The sequence below is a fragment of the Prionailurus bengalensis genome, chromosome B2 (assembly GCF_016509475.1).
Source record: "Prionailurus bengalensis isolate Pbe53 chromosome B2, Fcat_Pben_1.1_paternal_pri, whole genome shotgun sequence".
Lineage (NCBI taxonomy): Eukaryota > Metazoa > Chordata > Mammalia > Carnivora > Felidae > Prionailurus > Prionailurus bengalensis.
Window position 1 is genome coordinate 144,208,649 of NC_057349.1, and position 17,900 is coordinate 144,226,548.

General features: G+C 58.6%; 1 protein-coding gene across 2 annotated transcripts in view; it reads left to right on the top strand.

Annotated features, from left to right (window-relative positions):
- Positions 1-4,309: 4,309 nt before the first annotated feature.
- Positions 4,310-17,900, top strand: part of SLC22A1 (solute carrier family 22 member 1) — a 29,645-nt gene continuing 16,054 nt past the window's right edge. The window contains exons 1-6 of one of the 2 annotated variants that reach the window (XM_043592696.1): positions 4,310-4,925; positions 9,725-9,828; positions 11,607-11,761; positions 14,147-14,315; positions 15,567-15,681; positions 15,915-16,021. In XM_043592696.1, the coding sequence (XP_043448631.1) occupies positions 4,515-4,925; positions 9,725-9,828; positions 11,607-11,761; positions 14,147-14,315; positions 15,567-15,681; positions 15,915-16,021 (1,061 nt within the window). In that variant the 5' untranslated portion in view covers positions 4,310-4,514. The remainder of the gene's footprint in view (positions 4,926-9,724; positions 9,829-11,606; positions 11,762-14,146; positions 14,316-15,566; positions 15,682-15,914; positions 16,022-17,900) is intronic. The other variant, XM_043592695.1, reaches the window with a different exon arrangement.

Here is a 17,900-nt window from a genome sequence, read left to right on the forward strand (position 1 = left end):
GAGTGGCCGATGGTTTTGAATGAACCACAGGTGGTTTCGTGGGTTCCTTTGTGGGGACGGGGTGGGTGGGTCATTGAGAGCTGAGCCGGCTTTGACAATGATACCTCGAGGACGTGGAAGCAGGCTGCCTGAGACTTGGCTCTGGCGTCCAGAACTGAGAATAGGGGCCAGGTGATGCCCTCGGCTCCTGGCCACTGTCCCGTGTGCCTGACCAGCCCCTGCTCCCGGGGACCTCTAGCCCCGGTGGTGATGTCTGTGCGCGCTCGGCCTTCTGAGCTCTGGAGGCCGGGAGGGTAGGGAGGAATTTAATGCGTAGCTTCCATGTCATGTGTCTGCTGGAACGGATGGGGACAAGAAGATTGTCCTGGGCAAGCTGGGCAGACAGGGTCACTGGGTCCGGTTGGTCCCAGTGCCGGGGGGGTTGGAGACAGAAGGCCCCTGTCTTGTCCTCTGGCCGGGCTCTGGGGGAAGAGGCCTGCCCAGCGGCCTTCCTTGTCAGGGGCTTTGGTGTAGGGCAAACAGAGTCATCAGAGAGGCCCCGACATCGGGGAGGGGACCGTGGTGTGGAGAACAGCCTGGGTCCTCAAGGAAGGCAGCACCTTTGATGACCGAGTGGAGCCTCGCTGTGGCTCCCACGCTGGGGCCTCTTTTCTGGTGGTGTCCACGCTCCTCAGCGCAATTTAAAACCGCTCCTTAAGGACCTTAAAAGAAGGTGCCGTTTTGGAGGCGGTGCTGGGGGTTGAGGTCTGTGAGGAGAGGTCTGCCTCCACCACGGTGGTCTCCTGACGGCACACAGAGGGCGACAGCAACCCCAGGGCTGGTGAGGAGGCCTGAGTGCAGCTGGAGGAGGGGCGCCCATGGCGGCGGGGATGGGCGGGGGGCAGTTGGCCACAATACTCTGTCGCTTCTCCCCTTTGCAATTCTGATGACCCGAGGTGTCCGGTCCTTGCACCTGAAGCAGGGATTGGGCGATGGGAACAGAGTGGCCTGTCTGAGCAAAAGAAAGAGTGAGCGCCAGCCCGCTGGGGAGTGGGGAGGGAAGCCTTTGCCCAGAGCCAGGGAGATTGCTTTCTCCAGCAAGAAAAGAGCAGGGGCGGGAGGCCTGGCTGGCTGCCTTCCCACCCCCAGCCCCTGCACCGCCCTGGGGGAATTGGGGGCAGAGAGGGGCCTTGCTTTCTCCCCAGGATGTGTCGAAAGCAGGACATTTGCTCCCTGGCTGCTTCCCAGGTAGAGGTAGAGGGCACCCAGGACGTTTGGGGCCAGCACGCTTGTGTTAGAAAAAGCCACTTGTTTTCCTCCCGTGTGGTGGGGAACACCCAGCTCTCCCTTCTGTGTATCTCCCTTGCTGCTCACCCAGAACATTTCACTTCTGGTCACCAGATGTGGGGGCTTTGCCCCACGCCAAGCAATTCGTTGGAGCACCAGTCGGGGAGTCCTATAATTGAACTCAATTCTGACGTGGTCCACCTGTAGGTAGCATCAGAACCACCCCCCCCCCAACCCCAGCTAGGGGCTCAGTCCCGTAAGACTGCCCCCCACCTCAGATGCCAACGGCAAGTAGTAGGTCCCCAGGTTACCCATAGTTCTGTCCGACTTGGCTACAAAGTCGGGGGACTTCCATGACCTCTTCCCCTTTGGATCCAATTGATTTGCTCGAGCAGCTCACAGCACTCCGGGAAACACTCCTATTTTTACCAGTTTACCAAAGGACACAGACGAGCAGCCAGATGAAGACGTACTTGGGGCGAGGTCTGGGAGGGTCCCAGGCATAGGGAGCTTCTGTCCCCCTGGAGCTGGGCTGTGTGATCCCCCCTGAGGTGGGAGTGTTCACCAGCCAGGAAGCTCTCCAAACCCCATTCCTTTGGGATCGTCACAGGGGCTCGATGGATCATGAACTCCATTTTCAGCCCTTCTCCCTTCTCGAGAGAATGCGGGTTGGGCCCAAAGTGCCAAGCTTCTGATCAGGGCTTGGCCTTTCCCGTGACCGGGAGCCCTCCAGAGTCCCCTCATCAGAACAAAGGCTATTCCTACCACCCAGGAAACCACAAGGGTTTCAGGAGCTCCGTGCCAGGAACCGGGGGCAGAGCCCCAGACACATGTCCTACGATCTCACGCCGCCAGAAAGGACTGCTTTCAGCTTGGAGTGTGTGACTGTCCTGCCTTTGGGGGACGTTTGCCTCCGGCCTTCTTCCTTCCTGCCCTTCCAGCGAGCACTCAGCCCTCTGGCAGCAGCCCGGGGTGGGGCGGGGGGCCGGGGGTTCAAGAGCTACAACCCCCGGGAGGGGGACTGTATTTTACCAAACCAGCCAGCGCCCAGTGCCCGCGGAGCAGAGAGAGGAGTCCCAGAAACAAAAGGGCCTCTCCCGTGTGCAAATGCAAGGACCCGCCCTGGATGTCTGTGCCCTCCCAAGGCTGACGTGGGGGGGGGGGGGGGGGGGGAGGGGAGGCGTTTCCTGTCTGGTAGCATTTCGCTGCTGTCCTCCGTCAGCAGTTCTGGCCGGGACTCCCGGGGTCCCGCTCTGCGCCCAGACAGCCCCCTTGACCCCGTTCCCTGCATGTCAGGTTGTTTTACAACCGAGCAGCTGGGAGCCCGCCCTGGGCAGGTGATGGTGCCGGGTGGAGTCCCATGGGGTGCTGGGAAACTGCCTGTGTTGGGGCGGGGAGACGGGGAAGTGGGTTTGGGGAGCTTGGCTCTCCCACCACCCTGGTCGGTCCGTGTGCCCCAGGCTTTTAAAGGTCTGGTTGGCCTGTTCCCCCGAGGAGGGCGAGGGGGCCAGGATGAGGGCCTGGGGGGGCCCGGCCACCACAGGCTGCCCCCCTCCCCGCCCCTGCCCCCAGAGCAGCCCTGGGGCTGGCACGCAGGCCAGGTGGACGGGCTGAGGGAGCTGCTGCTTGAGCCTGGCCTCAGAGGTCAGCCTGGCACGCAGGGCCCCAGAGGGGCGAGTGTGGAGCGCGGTTAGCCAGCCCCAGGCCGCGTGAGCAGCACTGCACGTGGGCTCGCAGGCCTTTCGAGGCCCTGCTGCTCCCAGGAACATTCCCTCCTTGTCTCCCAGGAGCCATTTCTCCTTGTCTGTTCCTGTGGAGCCACACGACCACAACCCTAGCTGGATAAGGCCGCACACTCGTCTCCCGGCTTCTGGGGGGGACCCTCTGCGGGTCTGGGGCAAGATGGGCCTCAGCCCACGAGGTTCCTGCAGCTGCGGGCCTGAGGGTCCCCGTCAGCCGGTGGCGTCTCCTCTCCTTGCCTTGTGGACTCCCCCGCAGGGCCACCTGCTTCATCAAAGCCAGCAGTGGGATGAGGGACGCCGGGCCAGGCAGCTGTGAACCTGCGCTCGATGGAGTCCTGGGAGTGGCATCGCCACATTTGCTGTGTTCCGTGGGGACAGGCCAGTCTCAGGTCCCGTGCCTACTCCAGGGTGCGCGTGCCAGGAGGCAGGGTCTTCGGGGGTCACCTTCCCATCCCTGCCTGCCACACCCTTTCTGCCTTTCATCACTTCCTGCTCCCCCCCACCCACCATCGTATCAACCTACTGGCCATAAGGTTCACGGCTGGCTGAGAAGCCGGTTTTGGGGGCTCCCCTAGTGCCCTCTGCTTGAGCTGACCCTTTGTGAGTCTATCCCCCCGAACGATATGCTGTTTGGAGTTAGAAGCTGCCCCATCTCTGTGTCCCAGAGCCTGGCACCGACTGAGACGTATAAGGGCTTGGTGAATATTTCTTGAATGCAAAAAGCAAACTGACAGGAGTTGGTGAACTAAGGGCAGGCTAATAAATTCGGGATGTTGCTCTGGAGCGGAAGAAGACTCAAGTTCAAGGACAGTGGGAACTTGGGAGGTTGCCTTTGGCCCCCCAAACCTCTGTTTTCCTAGCTGTGCCGTGAGGAGAGTCGTAGCGTTGACCTTGAAGGCTGTCACGACCTGGTAACAATTCAGAGCCCCGAATTGAAGGCCGATGCTTTTGTCATTGCTGAGTCTGAAGCTCGTTCATGGCTCCCTTTTCCACGAGATGCCGGCCTGCAGGGCCCTTGGGGACAAATAGGACGCAGTGCTCAGCCGAGCCACGCTTGGGGCCAGGCCAGCTAGGTGAAAGGAGTGTGAGTGCTGGATCACACAGCACCTGAAGCTGTGCTACCTTTGATTTATCTGAATTATAAAAAGAAGTTTTAAAGTAATCTCTCTGGAAGAGCCCTAAAGAGACCACTCCGGGGTGGGGAGGGGGGTTACCTGGCAGGCTCTAGTTTTTCCCTCTAATGCCAAGAGAATTAGAACCCCAGCCTCGTGGCCTTGCTTCCTGGCCAAGCCATTTGGACACTCACCCTCCTGCCTTTCACCCTTGCCGGACACCCGCACCACGGGGTGAAAGATTATTTCCAGTTGGTTGGCTTCCAGGTGGAGCATGCTTGGACAGCAACTTGATTTCAAACCAGCCCATTGCAGAGAAGCCCACACGAAACATTGACCTTGGCCACCTCGGCCGAGGCAGTTTGGCCAAAGTGATGAGGTTGCCGGTCCAGTCATGCCCACTGTGGATGACATTCTGGAGCAGGTTGGGGAGTTCGGCTGGTTCCAGAAGCAAGTCTTCCTGACCCTATGCCTGCTGTCAGCTGCCTTTGCCCCCCTCTACGTGGGCATCGTCTTCCTGGCCTTCACCCCGGATCACCGCTGCCTGAGCCCCGGGGTGGCCGAGCTGAGCCGGAGATGCGGCTGGAGCCTGGCAGAGGAGCTGAACTACACAGCGCCGGGCCCGGGGGCCGCGGGCGAGGCGTCCCCTCACCAGTGCCGCCGCTACGAGGTGGACTGGAACCAGAGCGCCCTCAGCTGCGCGGACCCCCTGGCCGGCCTGGCGGCCAACAGGAGCCACCTGCCGCTGGGCCCCTGTCGGCACGGCTGGGTGTACGAAACGCCCGGCTCGTCCATCGTGACCGAGGTGAGAGCTGGCCCTGTGTTTTGGGGGGCAGCCGGGAGGAGAGTTCGATTCACTGAACACTTAAAACGTGTCCAGTTCCATCCTGGGCACTTTGCACGCTTCCCTTGCGTAGCCCTCCGCAGACCCTGGGTGATGGTGAAGGAGGCTGAAGGTCAGAGCAAGCCGGGCTGAGCCAGATCGTTTGAACACGGGTCTACGGGGAGAGACGGGTTTCTCTTCTTTCCGCCCCACCGGCCTCTTCCTCCAAGAGCCTGCCGAATTCGCTTGGGGTGCGGCTTCCCTACCGTTAGAATTAGTGGGCTCCCCCTTCCTCCACTCAGGAGGCACGCGCCTGTGGGGGCTGAACGTGGCTGGGGAGCTGGGGAGGCCTCCCTGGCTTTGGAGTCAGACTGTTGCAATCCCGGCCATGTTCCAGATGAGCTGGGCGTCACTGCGTGGGTTACTCGGCATCTCTGAGCCTCAGCTTCCTCATCAGTAAGCCGGGGACGGCCGTGACCCACAGGGGCCGGACGTTCAGCTGAGGCTGGCGTAACCGCTGACAGACCTGAGCTGAGCTGCACGAGGTGGCCTCACAGGATGCGGTGGTGGTGTCGAAGCGCCCTGCTCGCCTAGTTCGGGGGGTTCTTTCTGTGTTGTGCCTTGAGGATATTTTAGTAAAAAGCTACCAGGTTTTTTCCCTTCATGCATCCTTTTGAAAGCGATGGGTTTCCAAGGGTTCCAAGGCACCCTTCAATGACAGACGACCAGCGAGGCACCTCCCCTCCCAGGGACACCGAACTGCCCAGCGCTCTGGCTGGGAGTCTAGAAGCATACCAAGACAGAGAAGTGTTTGTTCTCCGTGACTGAGAGCCACTCCACTAGTAAACGGGCAGAAGCAGTCGGTCCTCCATCTATTTACTCCCCCATCTGTTCACGCAGTAAACGTGGCTGAGCCTTTGCTCTGCTCCAGCACTGCCGCGGTGCTGGGATGGAGACGGGGAGAAAACTGGGCGCTTCTCTCCAGGAGCCTGGCATCTCCAGGGCAGTGATGGAGGCGGGGAGAACAAGGCCTGTGCCCGGGCCCACGTGTGGGCAGGCACACAGGGGGCAGCGGGCTCCAAGGAGGCGTCCCCGAGCCACCGAACTTATCACGGGTGCCTTCTGGAGGGAGGTGGCATTTGAATGGAGCCTCGGGTGTATCCTGAGCGGCAAGGAGAGGAAACAGGACAGGGAGGGGGAGCTCGGGCCACGCTGGGGACAATGAACCGTTACACTGTCCTCCCGAAAGGAAAGGTCGCCAGATAAAACACAGGACACCGAATTAAACGTGAATTTCAGATAAATGACCAATGCTTTTTAAAAGATGATCATGTCTCAGATGTTGTGCAATATTTGATACTGAAGCAGGGAATACAAATATTGCGTGGGCAGTGCCCATATTAAAAAATATACATATATGTGTGTTGTTTATCTGAAATCCGAATTCGACCGGGCACCCTGTGTTGTCGTCATTGTTGTTTTCTTCCTAAACGTGGCAACAAATGAGGAAATTTGGTCTTGTTTAGGCAGAGGAGCAAGGCGGTTTAGTTCTAGCTGGACCTTGGGAATGGCCTGGAGGCGTCCCCAGAGGTCAGGAGGGCTCAGGTGGCCCAGAAATGAGCCCCGGTGGAAGGGTCAGCCAACGTGGTTGTTGCAGGAACAAAAGTTACAGTGGCCCTGAAGAGACACAGGCCTGGCCTGGGCTGGGGAGGAGGGACCCCAGCTCGCCTGAAGGTTCTTGGGGGGTGGGCGAGGGGGGCTACTGAATCTGAGCCTGGACCATGGGAGAAGGAGCGGTTTGGGAGGTGGGGGTGGCAGACACAGAGGGGAGGAGGGGATAAGGGAGGACTCCAACGCAGGAGGACTCAGAACGCTCCAGAGCCGGGTGGGGGGGCTCCCTGTGCGTGGCAGTAGGGGTCCGCTTCCACAGGACCCTAGATATAAGCCCTGGCAGGAATTGAGGGGCTCCTGGAACCCTTGTGCTCAGGGGGAGCGGGGAGGAGGTGGCTGTCGGGTACAGAGTGCATTTGGGGAGGATCCGGCCCCTGGAAGCGATGCCCTCTCCTCTCACCCTCCCCCCCATGATTGCTTCAAAGCCCTTTGCCTCCACTCCTCATCCTAAACTGAAGCTTGTTCTTGGGGGATTCACCTCGGGGATTTATTTCTGCAAAAATAATCTTTAACTCAGCCTTGCCTTGGACATTGGAACTTGCTCGAGGGAGGTGCTGAGCCAGTTTGTTTGAACACCCAGCCTCCCTTCCCCTCCAAGCCAGAGACAGCGGCTGGGGTCCGCCTGGGGAAGGAATGTGCTGTTTCCTGACTTTTTTGCCTCCCCTGTGTGTGTGTTGAGGGGGGGGAGGGCTGGCCCTGTCGGCTGCAGCCCCACACTGGGCTGGGGGGCCCCGCTCCAGGCTGGGAAGCCCTGCCTGTCCTCCCCTGCCTATGGGCAGGAGCGAGAGAAAGGCCTCAGCCCGAGGTCATGGGACCTAAAGTTACATCATAGTTTCCAAACTCGCCTGGTCCCCGAGATCTCCTGGCTTCTGGTCTGTGATCTGCCCAGACAGGACCCACAGCAGTCTGTACTCGGACAAGGACCCTGGGGGACTCCTGTGATCAGACGAGCTTGGACAGCACTGCCCACTGGTTTCTAGGCCGCCCAACACACCAGGCCCAGCAGGAGCCGTGACTGGACTCAGAGGCGCATCCGGCGCCCCCCTGGGGCTCAACACAGCCCCGGGCATCTCCGAGGGCTGGGCCTGCCCTCCTGGTGTGCACACATGTACTAGAGGGCAGTGGTTGGGTGTGAGTTCGGGGGGCACGGGGCATGGCAGGGGACTCTAGCATAGTGGGAGGGGCGGTGGCGGGGCAGAGATCTCAGCAGGAGGCAGTGGTAGCAGGTAAAGCGGGGGTCCCTCCCACTGGCCCTGAGAGCCCCCAGCTTGTGCACAGTCCAAGGGCAAGATGTCATCCAGGGCATTTCAGGAAGCATGGCAGGGACATGTTACAGACTCGCTCATGGCGAAGATTAGAACAAAAGACAAAAAACAGGGCCCTGTGGCTTCGGTGCGGTCTCGTAGACACCGAATGTGGTCTTGGACAGCGTGGGGGGGAGGCTACAAAAAGACAGTTGGACAATTGGAGACACAGAGCCTGGGGCAGCCAGATAACACTCCAGAGCCGTCCGTCCCTCTGCCTTCTGACGGCGGGGCCCGGGGCAGCCAGGGAAAACCAAAGAACCGCAGGGTGAGCTGGGTGAGGAGGGTGTGCAGCTGAGGGGAACGAACACCCCGGTCGGGACGGGGAACTTCAGAGGTGCCGGGAGGTATCTCGTCCTCCCAGGGCTGAGCCACCACGGGAGCGGACCGACGGGTCTGGGCATAAATAGCAGGTGACAGGACAGGCTCATTATGAGTTTCTGAAAGTCAGGTGGTATGTTGGGACGCCGGGGTGGCTCAGTCGGTTAAGCGTCCGACTCTCGGTTTCGGCTCAGGCCGTGGTCTCACGGTTTGTGAGTTCAAGCCCCACATCGGGCTCCGTGCTGTTGGCACGGAGCCTGCTTGGGATTCTCTCTCTCCCTCTCTCTCTGCCCCTCTCCCTGCTTGCACACTGTCTCTCTCAATCTCAAAATGAAAAACATGGAAGAAAACCTTCTAAGAGTTAAAGGGTTTGTTATTTACCAAAACCATTTTCACGTTTCCCCCTCAGTGCTTGCGTAGCTCTGTGAGTGGGACAGGATCAGCTCAACGCATCCGTTTCAGACTGGGAAACTGACGCCCAAAGTGGCTAAGTGCCTTTCCTGCTGTCACATCCCACAACGTTGTCTGGTAGGGTGGGGCCGTGAATCCAAAGTAGCTAGAGCGGCACAGAGATTGGGAGAAAGGAGGGATGCGCCCCTAGACGCCGCCTAGTTAGGGCTGCACCAGGACCGGGGAGGGCACCAGGGCCCGGCTGCAGAGCTCCATACTTACATCCACCTTCTCTGAGCCCCAAAGAGGGAGTGGCGATGTCTCCTCATCACGCCCGTCCAGTGCCCAGGCGTGTGCTCTCTACGGTGGGACGTCCCCTATAACACAATAAGGCCCTTCATCAGACAGTTCTGTCCCGCCTTTGCCTCTGCCTCCCTCCTGCTCAGTCCCTGCCCTCTCTGGTTCTTGGCATGTCGGTCCTTTCCGGTCCCTCCGAGTCTCCAGCTCCCCTGCCCGCCCCCCCCCCCCAGGACACTAATACCCAGGCTGCTCCCACTAAGCCCGCCTTCCTGCGATCGTGTCCTCGCTCAGCCCTTCCTGTTCACACGGCAACATCAGTCACAACGGAATCTATAGAATTATTGGTGGACTTGACATAACGAAATGTATAATTAACAGGCACTTAATTGAGGGCTTTTGACCAATTTTGGAAAACACGTTCTGTTTATTTTGCTACACTTCCATCTTGAGGAAATTACTTTGCTGTACTTCTTTCTAGAAAACTTACCTGTTGGCCATGTTGTCTTTTGATAATCGACTATCAGTGTCAAAGCACTGGACGGTAGCTTCTTTAACTAATATATAGTGAGGGTAAAGCAAAGATATGAGGTCCATAATGATATTAACCGAGATTTGCCAGAAACCTTGAATTTGCCTTACGAACACGCGGTAAGAGAAGATGACATGAGACGCCTTCGGATGTCACACGTTGTGTTAAACGTTTACTTTGTCCGGAGGGAAGGCGGAAGGTGTAGTTCGACTCACAAGCGGTCTTGTGTTTTCGGCCCCTCCGACTGCGGTGTGGACCTGCTGCAGTTCAACCTGGTGTGTGATGACTCTTGGAAGGTGGACCTCTTTCAGTCCTGCGTGAACGTGGGCTTCTTCCTGGGCTCTCTGGGTGTCGGCTACATTGCAGACAGGTACGTGAAGGCCAATCCACCTGTACGGAGCGGCAAGGCCGCGTGGAGGGTGGATCAGAGGGGTCAGTGATGGGAGAATCTGGCCAGTTGAAATCTACCACGGAACTTGACGGGGAAAAGACGTGGTAGCTAGTGCTTTGGACGAGGTGGGGCAGCAGGCTGGAGTAAGGTTGGGGTTTAGGATGGATTTCAGGGGTCGACGCTCCACGCAGATTGTGTAGTTGGGGTGGCGGCCCGAGAGAAGGTGGGGACGAAGCCAAGGTTTAGGTGTCAGGCAGGTGGATGAGGTGAGGGCGGGGCTGTTTTTTGAGGCGGGCCTGAGTCGGGTAGAGGCCGACTTCACTGTAGCTCTCTGTGGGGGGGAGGGGGTGGGAAGCCGCCCGAGTTGTGTCCCCGCAGCGCTAACATCACAGCTGTGCTAACAGTGGCCCGGGAGGCACCGAAGAGATGTCAAGGAGGCAAGTGGATACACGAGTTGCGCTCAGAAGAGAGTTTCGCGCTCGAGATAAATCTTTGGGCTTTGTCAGCAGGAACTGGTATTTAACGCCGTAAACTGTGTTTGAGATCAGCTAGCAGAGTGTGTAGAGAGGTGAACAGGTTGATAGGGAAGGAGTGGTGGCAAAGGAGATTTGGAAGAAATGACAGGCGGCAGGGCTGGTGCAAAGCCGGAGAACACAAGGCAAGGCTCGCTCCACGAGGAAGAGCACTCAACACCTGTGCACGTGGCCCCACGAGTGCCAGCGACAGGGACGGTGTCGGGAAGGCTAAAGAAGAGCGAGAGAGGAGAAAGCGGAGTCTGTGTGTGGGGGCAGCTCTTTGAGGCCAGTGGGCTGCGAAGGACAGGGGGGAAATGAGGGGTCCAGGATGGGGACGACTGCATCACAGAGTGCAGGGGTGGGGGGTGGGGGGACCGGAGGGGTAGTGGGGGGGGCTGGGCTCCAGTGACAGGGACACAGCTTTTGGTCAGAGGCACAGGAGAAAAGATGGGGAGGTGGACACAGATGCCATTCGGTCTGGTTATTCTGAGGTGAGAAGGGGTGAGTATTGGACGGGAAGTTTCTATCTCAGTAAAGGACAAGGGCATTTATGGGCTGGTGTGGAGGTGCGCTGGGCGGGGGCAGGAGTTTGAGGCCAGGAGGCAAGGAGAAGCAGGATGAAGGGCCGTGTGGGTGTCTAGGACGCAGGGGGCAGGGTGGGGCCCTCTGGGGGTGGGGACCAGGTGGCTGTGACCGCACCGAGGTTGGTCCCTTACTTCCTTGCATGTGGGACAAGGTCTGAGAGACGAGTCAGTAAAGCCCCCTACCGGGATGAAGCGTTAGCAAATAATTTGCCCATTTCGTTCGTGAAAAAAGGAAAGGGAAATAATCCTCAATAGTTACACCACGAGAACTGTTTTCCCGAAATGTTGACACAGCTGATAAGACTTGCATGGGGGTGCGCCCCACTAAACCCTGTATAACACAGTCTGCCAGACACAAAGGCAATGAGAGGGGACCCGTGTGGGACCCGCAGAGCCGCTGGGGGAGCCCCCCTTTAGGCTGAGATGCCAGATGGCTGAGAGCGTCAGGATTCTGGATTCCTCGCTACAGTGTGACTTAACGAACCTCGGAGGGGCCGCTGTTCCCAGAGGATGACAAGGTCGGGCCCTGAGGGGGACAGCCCCTCCGGAGAGCAGTGACGTGTGCCTCCCGACTGGGACCCTTGCTGCCCCGTGGTGCCCACCTGACCCCAAATACTCAACAGCCCCACCTCAGGTCCCTGTCTCCCTGCCTCTGAAGGTTTGGCCGCAAGTTATGTCTCCTGGCCACCACCCTCACCAGTGCCGTCTCGGGCGTCCTCACGGCCGTGGCGCCAGACTACACGTCCCTGCTGCTGTTCCGCCTGCTACAGGGGCTGGTCAGCAAGGGCAGCTGGACGTCCGGTTACATCCTGAGTAAGTATCCGCGGGGCTGACTTTCCACAGAGGTCGGGTGGGCGAGAGGAAGGGGGTGGGGCCAAACATGGAGGTGGGTCTGGGGGGAGAAGGCAGGTTTGCAGGGTCTGGAGACATTGTGGTCACTCTAGTTGTATGTGATTGTGTGACTGGGGCAGGGGCATTACGTGGGGATGGCCTCCTTCCTTCCTTCCTTCCTTCCTTCCTTCCTTCCCTCCTTCCCTCCTCCCTTCCTTTGTCTGAGAGACACTTAAATAACCACTTAAATAGATCAATCTTTCCATATCAACTCATCTATTTGGAAAAAGATCACAGTTGACGTGTCTACAGCAGGGGGAGGGGCAGGAAGGGGGGGTCAGGTAAGAGAGTATTTTTAACATTTTAAAGAAGAAAGAACCAGCACCTCCTGAAAAGAAATACAACTCAACTGGTTTGAACCACTTGAAAATTAGGAGAGAAAACAAAGAGGAGATAAGAGAAGAGAGACACATTTTTTTTTTTTAATTGAGCTGTAAACCACTGTAATTCTACATTTTTTTCTTTCAAGTTTTTCTCGGAAGGGTGAGAAGAGAGAATGAAAATTACTTTCTTGGAAGGAGGTAGTATAAAAGAGCCATCTATGCTTTCCTCAGCCCATAGGTGGGCACTTCAGACAGCAGTGAGGATAATCCACAGTTGTGCTCATTTGTAGAGAACAGAAAAGAAACAGTGAATGCCCTTCCGCCTCTGGAGACGCTATCCTGTGTCTTGGCATTCTGGGAAATGGTTCATTAACCAAGAGAAAGCATGTTTCTCCCCCTAGAAACTGTGTGCAGATGGTTTTGTTTAATCGGTTCGGGTCATATGTATTGGCCACGTGTATGTTCAATATGTGCTATTTGGCACATGGTTAAGAAGATGAACTTGGGGTCACACGTCGGCTGCCCAACACTGACCGGTCGTGTAATCTTGGGCGAGTTCCATAATCTCCGGCCTCGATGCCCTCATGGCGGGGGGCGGGGGGGGGTGGCGGTGCCCTGAGCGGATGAGCCACACAGGTGGCGCTCAGAGCGATGCCTGCCCCGTGCCCGGCCCTGCCTGGTTCTGTTGCTGCAGGGTGGTCACTAGGGTGGGGCTGGGGCACTAGGGTAGAGGAGGCATCCTTCCTCCCTGCAAGGAGCTCACACGCTGGAGAGAACGACAGATGCCCGAGCGGGTATCTGGGTGGGGTGAGGGCCCTGCCTCCTCCGAAGGCTTTCCCCACTCACTTATGGGTCACACCCCCCACCCCTGTCCCCCCCGACTTCGCCACCCCGTCCTCCACCCATGGCTCATTGGCCTCCTTTGTTGGCTCCTCTTCTTCTCCCTGATCCTCCCATCCCTCAACAGGGCGGGACCCAGGATGTTGTCCTCTCCAACCCCACACCTGTTACACCTGCCGACCCCCACCCCAGCCCCCAGTCTGTAAAGTGCCGTCGGTCCAGCCGCTCAGACCTGCCCTCTTGCGGTCGGTCACGGCCTCCTCTTCCCCACTCCTGTGTCTGCCTCCTTGGGGTCCTGCTGTTACTGTCACAGCACACCCGGACCCACCGTCTCTTCCTCCGCCGCGGCCACTGGGCCCGGGCCAACACTGTCCCTTCGCCTCCACGTCGGTCTCAAGTCTCAGCTCAGCAGCAGACGTGGGAGTGCGTTTGCCCCTCAAGGGACCGGCTTTGTGTTTCATGCCATGCAAGCCAGCCTTCTCTGAGCCCCCCATGGCCTCGCCCGGCCCCCTGCCCTGGAGATCCCCGTCCTTAGCTCCTCTGCCTGGAACTTCACCCTTGAGGTCCACCCCACGGCACCGCCCTCTGGCAAGCTGCGTCCCCTGACCCTCGACTGTCCCGATCCCCTCCCAGCAGTTACCATTTCGCTCCCCCGTGGCATACGGTTTACTCATTTGCCGCGTGAGCCCTCGGCCCTCTCCCTCGAGGAGGAGGGGTGCGTGGGCTGCCACTGCCCACGTGGCTGCCACAGACCCCAGGAACGCAGACTGGTGCCAGGTCCCTCACTAAGTCCGTGAGCACTCCTGGGGCCGAGGGAAATGTCATAGCTCAGCCCGGAGCTCGTGGGGCCAAGCTCTGGGGAGGAGAGGCGGAAGGTGTCAGGCAGACTGGATCCTGAGTGCGTGACGGGCGGTACGGATGGCAAATGGGGGAGTTTGAAAAAGGACCAGCTCGAGAGAGGCTGGGACGAAGGGCGGGGTGTCTCCGGGAGCCTCGATCAGCAGGACTTGGGAAGGAGCCTGGAGTCAGGCAGGCGGGGGGGCGGGGGGGGGCACGGGTGGGGGGCGGGGCACGGGTGGGGGGTGGGCACAGGGGCTCACCGGGGAGGGAAGGAGCCAGAATAGTGACTCATCTCGTGTCTCAGTCACAGAATTCATGGGCTTGGGCCACAGGCGAACCGTGGCGATCCTCTACCAGGCGGCCTTCACGGTGGGGCTCGTGCTGCTCTCGGGAGTGGCCTACGCCATCCCTCACTGGCGGTGGCTGCAGCTGGCCATCTCTCTGCCCATCTTCCTCTTCCTGTTCTACTACTGGTACGTGGGTCCCCCGAGGCGGCCCCGGCTCCTCTGTCCAGCCCCGGACCCCTGCGCGGTGACCCCGGCTGCCACACGGGCCGTCCTCCACATGGCCGCGGTGGCCACGGGCACGGGCATAGGGCTGCTACCACTCTCTGTGCCACTCGGGGTGGTCCGTGTTCTGACAGCGGCCCTCACTCCACGGGGAGCTAGCCTCAAACGGGGCCTCTTTAAATTCGCAGCCCCTTAGATAGAGAGGCAATGTTTCAAGTCCCACAAAACCCCACCTAGCCACTTGGTAGGCATTTGCTGTTGGTTGAATGAATGAATGAATGAACGAGCGAATGGGGAATGTGCACGTTAGGCCACTGTGAAACAAACCGGCCCAAATGAGCTGTCGATCTCACTAGCTGTCGGCGCTTGGCAGGGTCCCCAGGGAGAAGCATCCGGACAGATGAGTTCTGATGGTGGGGCAGGGAAGCGGTGCAGAGAGGGCTGCGGACAGAAGTACCTCAGCCCTGCCCCTGTGGTCACCGTTCTGCTGAGGGCAAACCTCATCTGTGAGCGGCACCGCAGTAGACCCAGCCTCTCTCAACAAGGGCTGACTGGGGGCCGCACACTTGTGCTCAGGACCAGCCTGCTCTCTCCTCACCAGGCTGCAACCAGGGGCTCTCTGGGGGGGGGGGGGGGGGAAGGAGGGTCAGGTGGGGTGGGGCCACACCAGAGTGTGTTCAGAAGACCTTCAGCCAGAGATGCTCAGTCTTCGAATTGTAACATCCTTACCTGGTTTGAAATGGACAGCCTGCTATCTCCCCGGTGTTAAAGGAAAGTGAGTATGGTTTATTTAGTTTGGGAGGTATTTCGAGCCTTGTTCGACCGCCCTCGAATTACACGGAGACACCTGCTGTAGCCCAAGGGGTGGGGGGGCACACGGAACGTCCATTCTGGGTGAGGAACAGGGCTCCCAGCTTCCAGCAAAGAACGGGGCCCCTGCTCCATGAAATGCAGGCCACATAGGAAAGCGGTGGTTCCCTTTTTGCCCCTAAATCTTAGCAGGTGGCACTGGGAGTGTGAGGGGCCCGCAGAGCTCCTTCGTGCGCCCCCTGAGCCAACACAGGGTGAGCCCAGATCCTCGTCCGCTAGCTGCTTGAGGACTGACAGTCCCCACGTGAGGCGGGTGGGTTGCTCAGAGCCACATCGCTCTGACCAGGGCTTAAAATGGGACGCGCTCTGGGGAAGGTGCCACGGAGTGACGATCTGTGTCTGCAGGTGTGTGCCCGAGTCTCCCCGCTGGCTGCTGTCGCAGAAGAGAAACGCTCAAGTGATGAAGATAATGGGCCACATCGCCCGCAAGAATGGGAAGCTGCCACTTGTTGATCTGAAGGTGATGTGCTAGCAAGGGCTTCCTCACATCCCTGAATTTGGGGGTCGGGTTTATGATTTAGAAAGTGCTTCTGGGGCTGCCTTGAGAAGCCGGAAGGCACAGGAGGCAATGGGGGTGATGAGTGCCGAGCACAGGAAGGGCAGTGGCTGACGGCGGGGCGGGGTGGCTCTGAGGGCTTCTTTGGCTCCCCCCCGCAGTTAGGATGTGGCTGACGCTCTCCGTCTCCCTCCTAGATGCTCTCGCTCGAAGAGGACGTCACCGAGAAGCTGAGCCCCTCCTTTGCAGACCTGTTCCGCACGCCACAGCTGAGGAAACACACCTTTATTCTGATGTACCTGTGGTAAGGAGCCCTCCCTGTGCCTTCCCTGCCAGACTCGGTGAGCCTGCCCGGACGCCGGGGTACAAGTTAAAGACAGCAGAGCAGGGCGCCTGGGTAGCTCGGTGGGTTGAGCGGCCAGCTCTTGACCTCAGCTCAGGTCGTGGTCTCACGGTCAGTCATGAGATCGCACCGAGCGTGGAGCCTGCTTGGGATTCTCTGTCTCCCTCTCTCTCTGCCCCTCCCCCCCCCCCCCAAAATAAATGAATAAACATTACAAAAAAGACAGTGAAGCAATGCCGGTGGAAAAAGAGAAGCATGAAAAGGAATTTTTAGATGAATTTCAAGCAAAGAGCTCTTAGCGAGACGTCTTTTTTTCTCCCTTGAGAACTGATTAATGGGGAAAGACATCCTTTTAGTAAGAAGAGCATGTTATGTCGGCGAGGTTAGCAGTAAGGTGAGTGAGACATGACGAAGGGTTCCCAAGGTTGCCTCAAACCCCACGTGTCCATCTTCTGGGAACAGAAGAGTCTTGATTTCACTTCGGAAGGTGATTTCAGTGGCTCCTGGTGCTTCCAAAGGGGACGATCCCTTCCTCACACCTTAGAACTTCAGAGACCCTGCCCTGAGCGTTTCTGTGTCTTTATGATCCACTGATTACGGAACTCTTGGACACCGATGGACTCACCCATGTACCCCCTGCCCACCCCCAGGGTCTGTACCCCCCTCCGGGTTGCCATCTTACAGTTTCCCTTCCCTCAAAGGACATCGGGTCGGCTCCCCACTACCGGGCCTTTGTCGTTGACCTGCTTCTCTAACACCTGGGGCTGAACAGCGGGACTGTGGGCTTCCCCTGCTGCTGGTTAACTCATTTCCGCTTCCACATAAGGTTTTACTAGAACTAAGGGTTCAAACTAATAGGGTGGTGCCTGGCACATGGTAGCCCCACAAATATTTGCTGAAGGTTGAATGAACAACCACTGTTCCACGGAATCCCTCCTAAATGCATTAGACACCAGCCAGGCTCATTCCCGTTGCCCCATCAGTCACCTGCCACACCTCCGCGTTGGTCCCCGAGTTCGGCAGCCAGCCCCACGATGGGTCCCGGGAGCCTTTGCAAACACCCCTGCTGCCTGTGCCCTCCTGTCTCCCTCCTTCCTTCTTCCCCTTACCACTCGCTGCCCCCGTTTCCATCCCCTAGCGCACTCCTCTTAACGGGGGGCGCTTCGGCTCCTCTGCTCTCACACCCCTGCACCCAAGCCCTCAGCAAATTCTGCTCTATTTTGAAAATGTGTTCAGAATCTGCCGTTTCGCATCACCTGCCTTCTCAGTTCCCCTCCCGACGGTCGTGATCTCTTGCCTGTGCTGTTGTGGTACCTCCTAGCTGTCCTGTGTGCTCCCACCGCCGTCCCCCGCCAGGCGCTGCTCACAAAACAGGCAAAGGCCAGGTCGCTCCCCTGTCCACGCCTCCCTAGTCCACTGAGGATAAAACCAGATCCCTTCCGTGGCCTCCAAGGCACTGACCCCGGACACCTTCCCTCCACCTGCTCCTTCGGTGCAGAAACTCCGGCTGTGTGACTCCAGAAGGCCTCACTATCCGTGACTCAGCCTCCTCATCAGCACGTGGGGCCAGGATAGGACCCACCTCACAGGCGCGTTGGCAGATTCACGAGACGACATGTGTGAACAGCTTAGAACGGTGTCCGATGTAGACGCGGGACCCGCTCAGTACCAGGACGTGCCATTCTAACACGCACATGCAGTTCATGGGTTCTGCCAAAAGATGGCAGCCCTGCACATTTGTGAACCCTTTGGGGACCGGAAAGTCCAGGCTCTCCGTTCCTTTCTCTTAAATCAACGTCTTTGTCAGTAATATGTGACTGTTCCTGTTTAACTGGCTAGC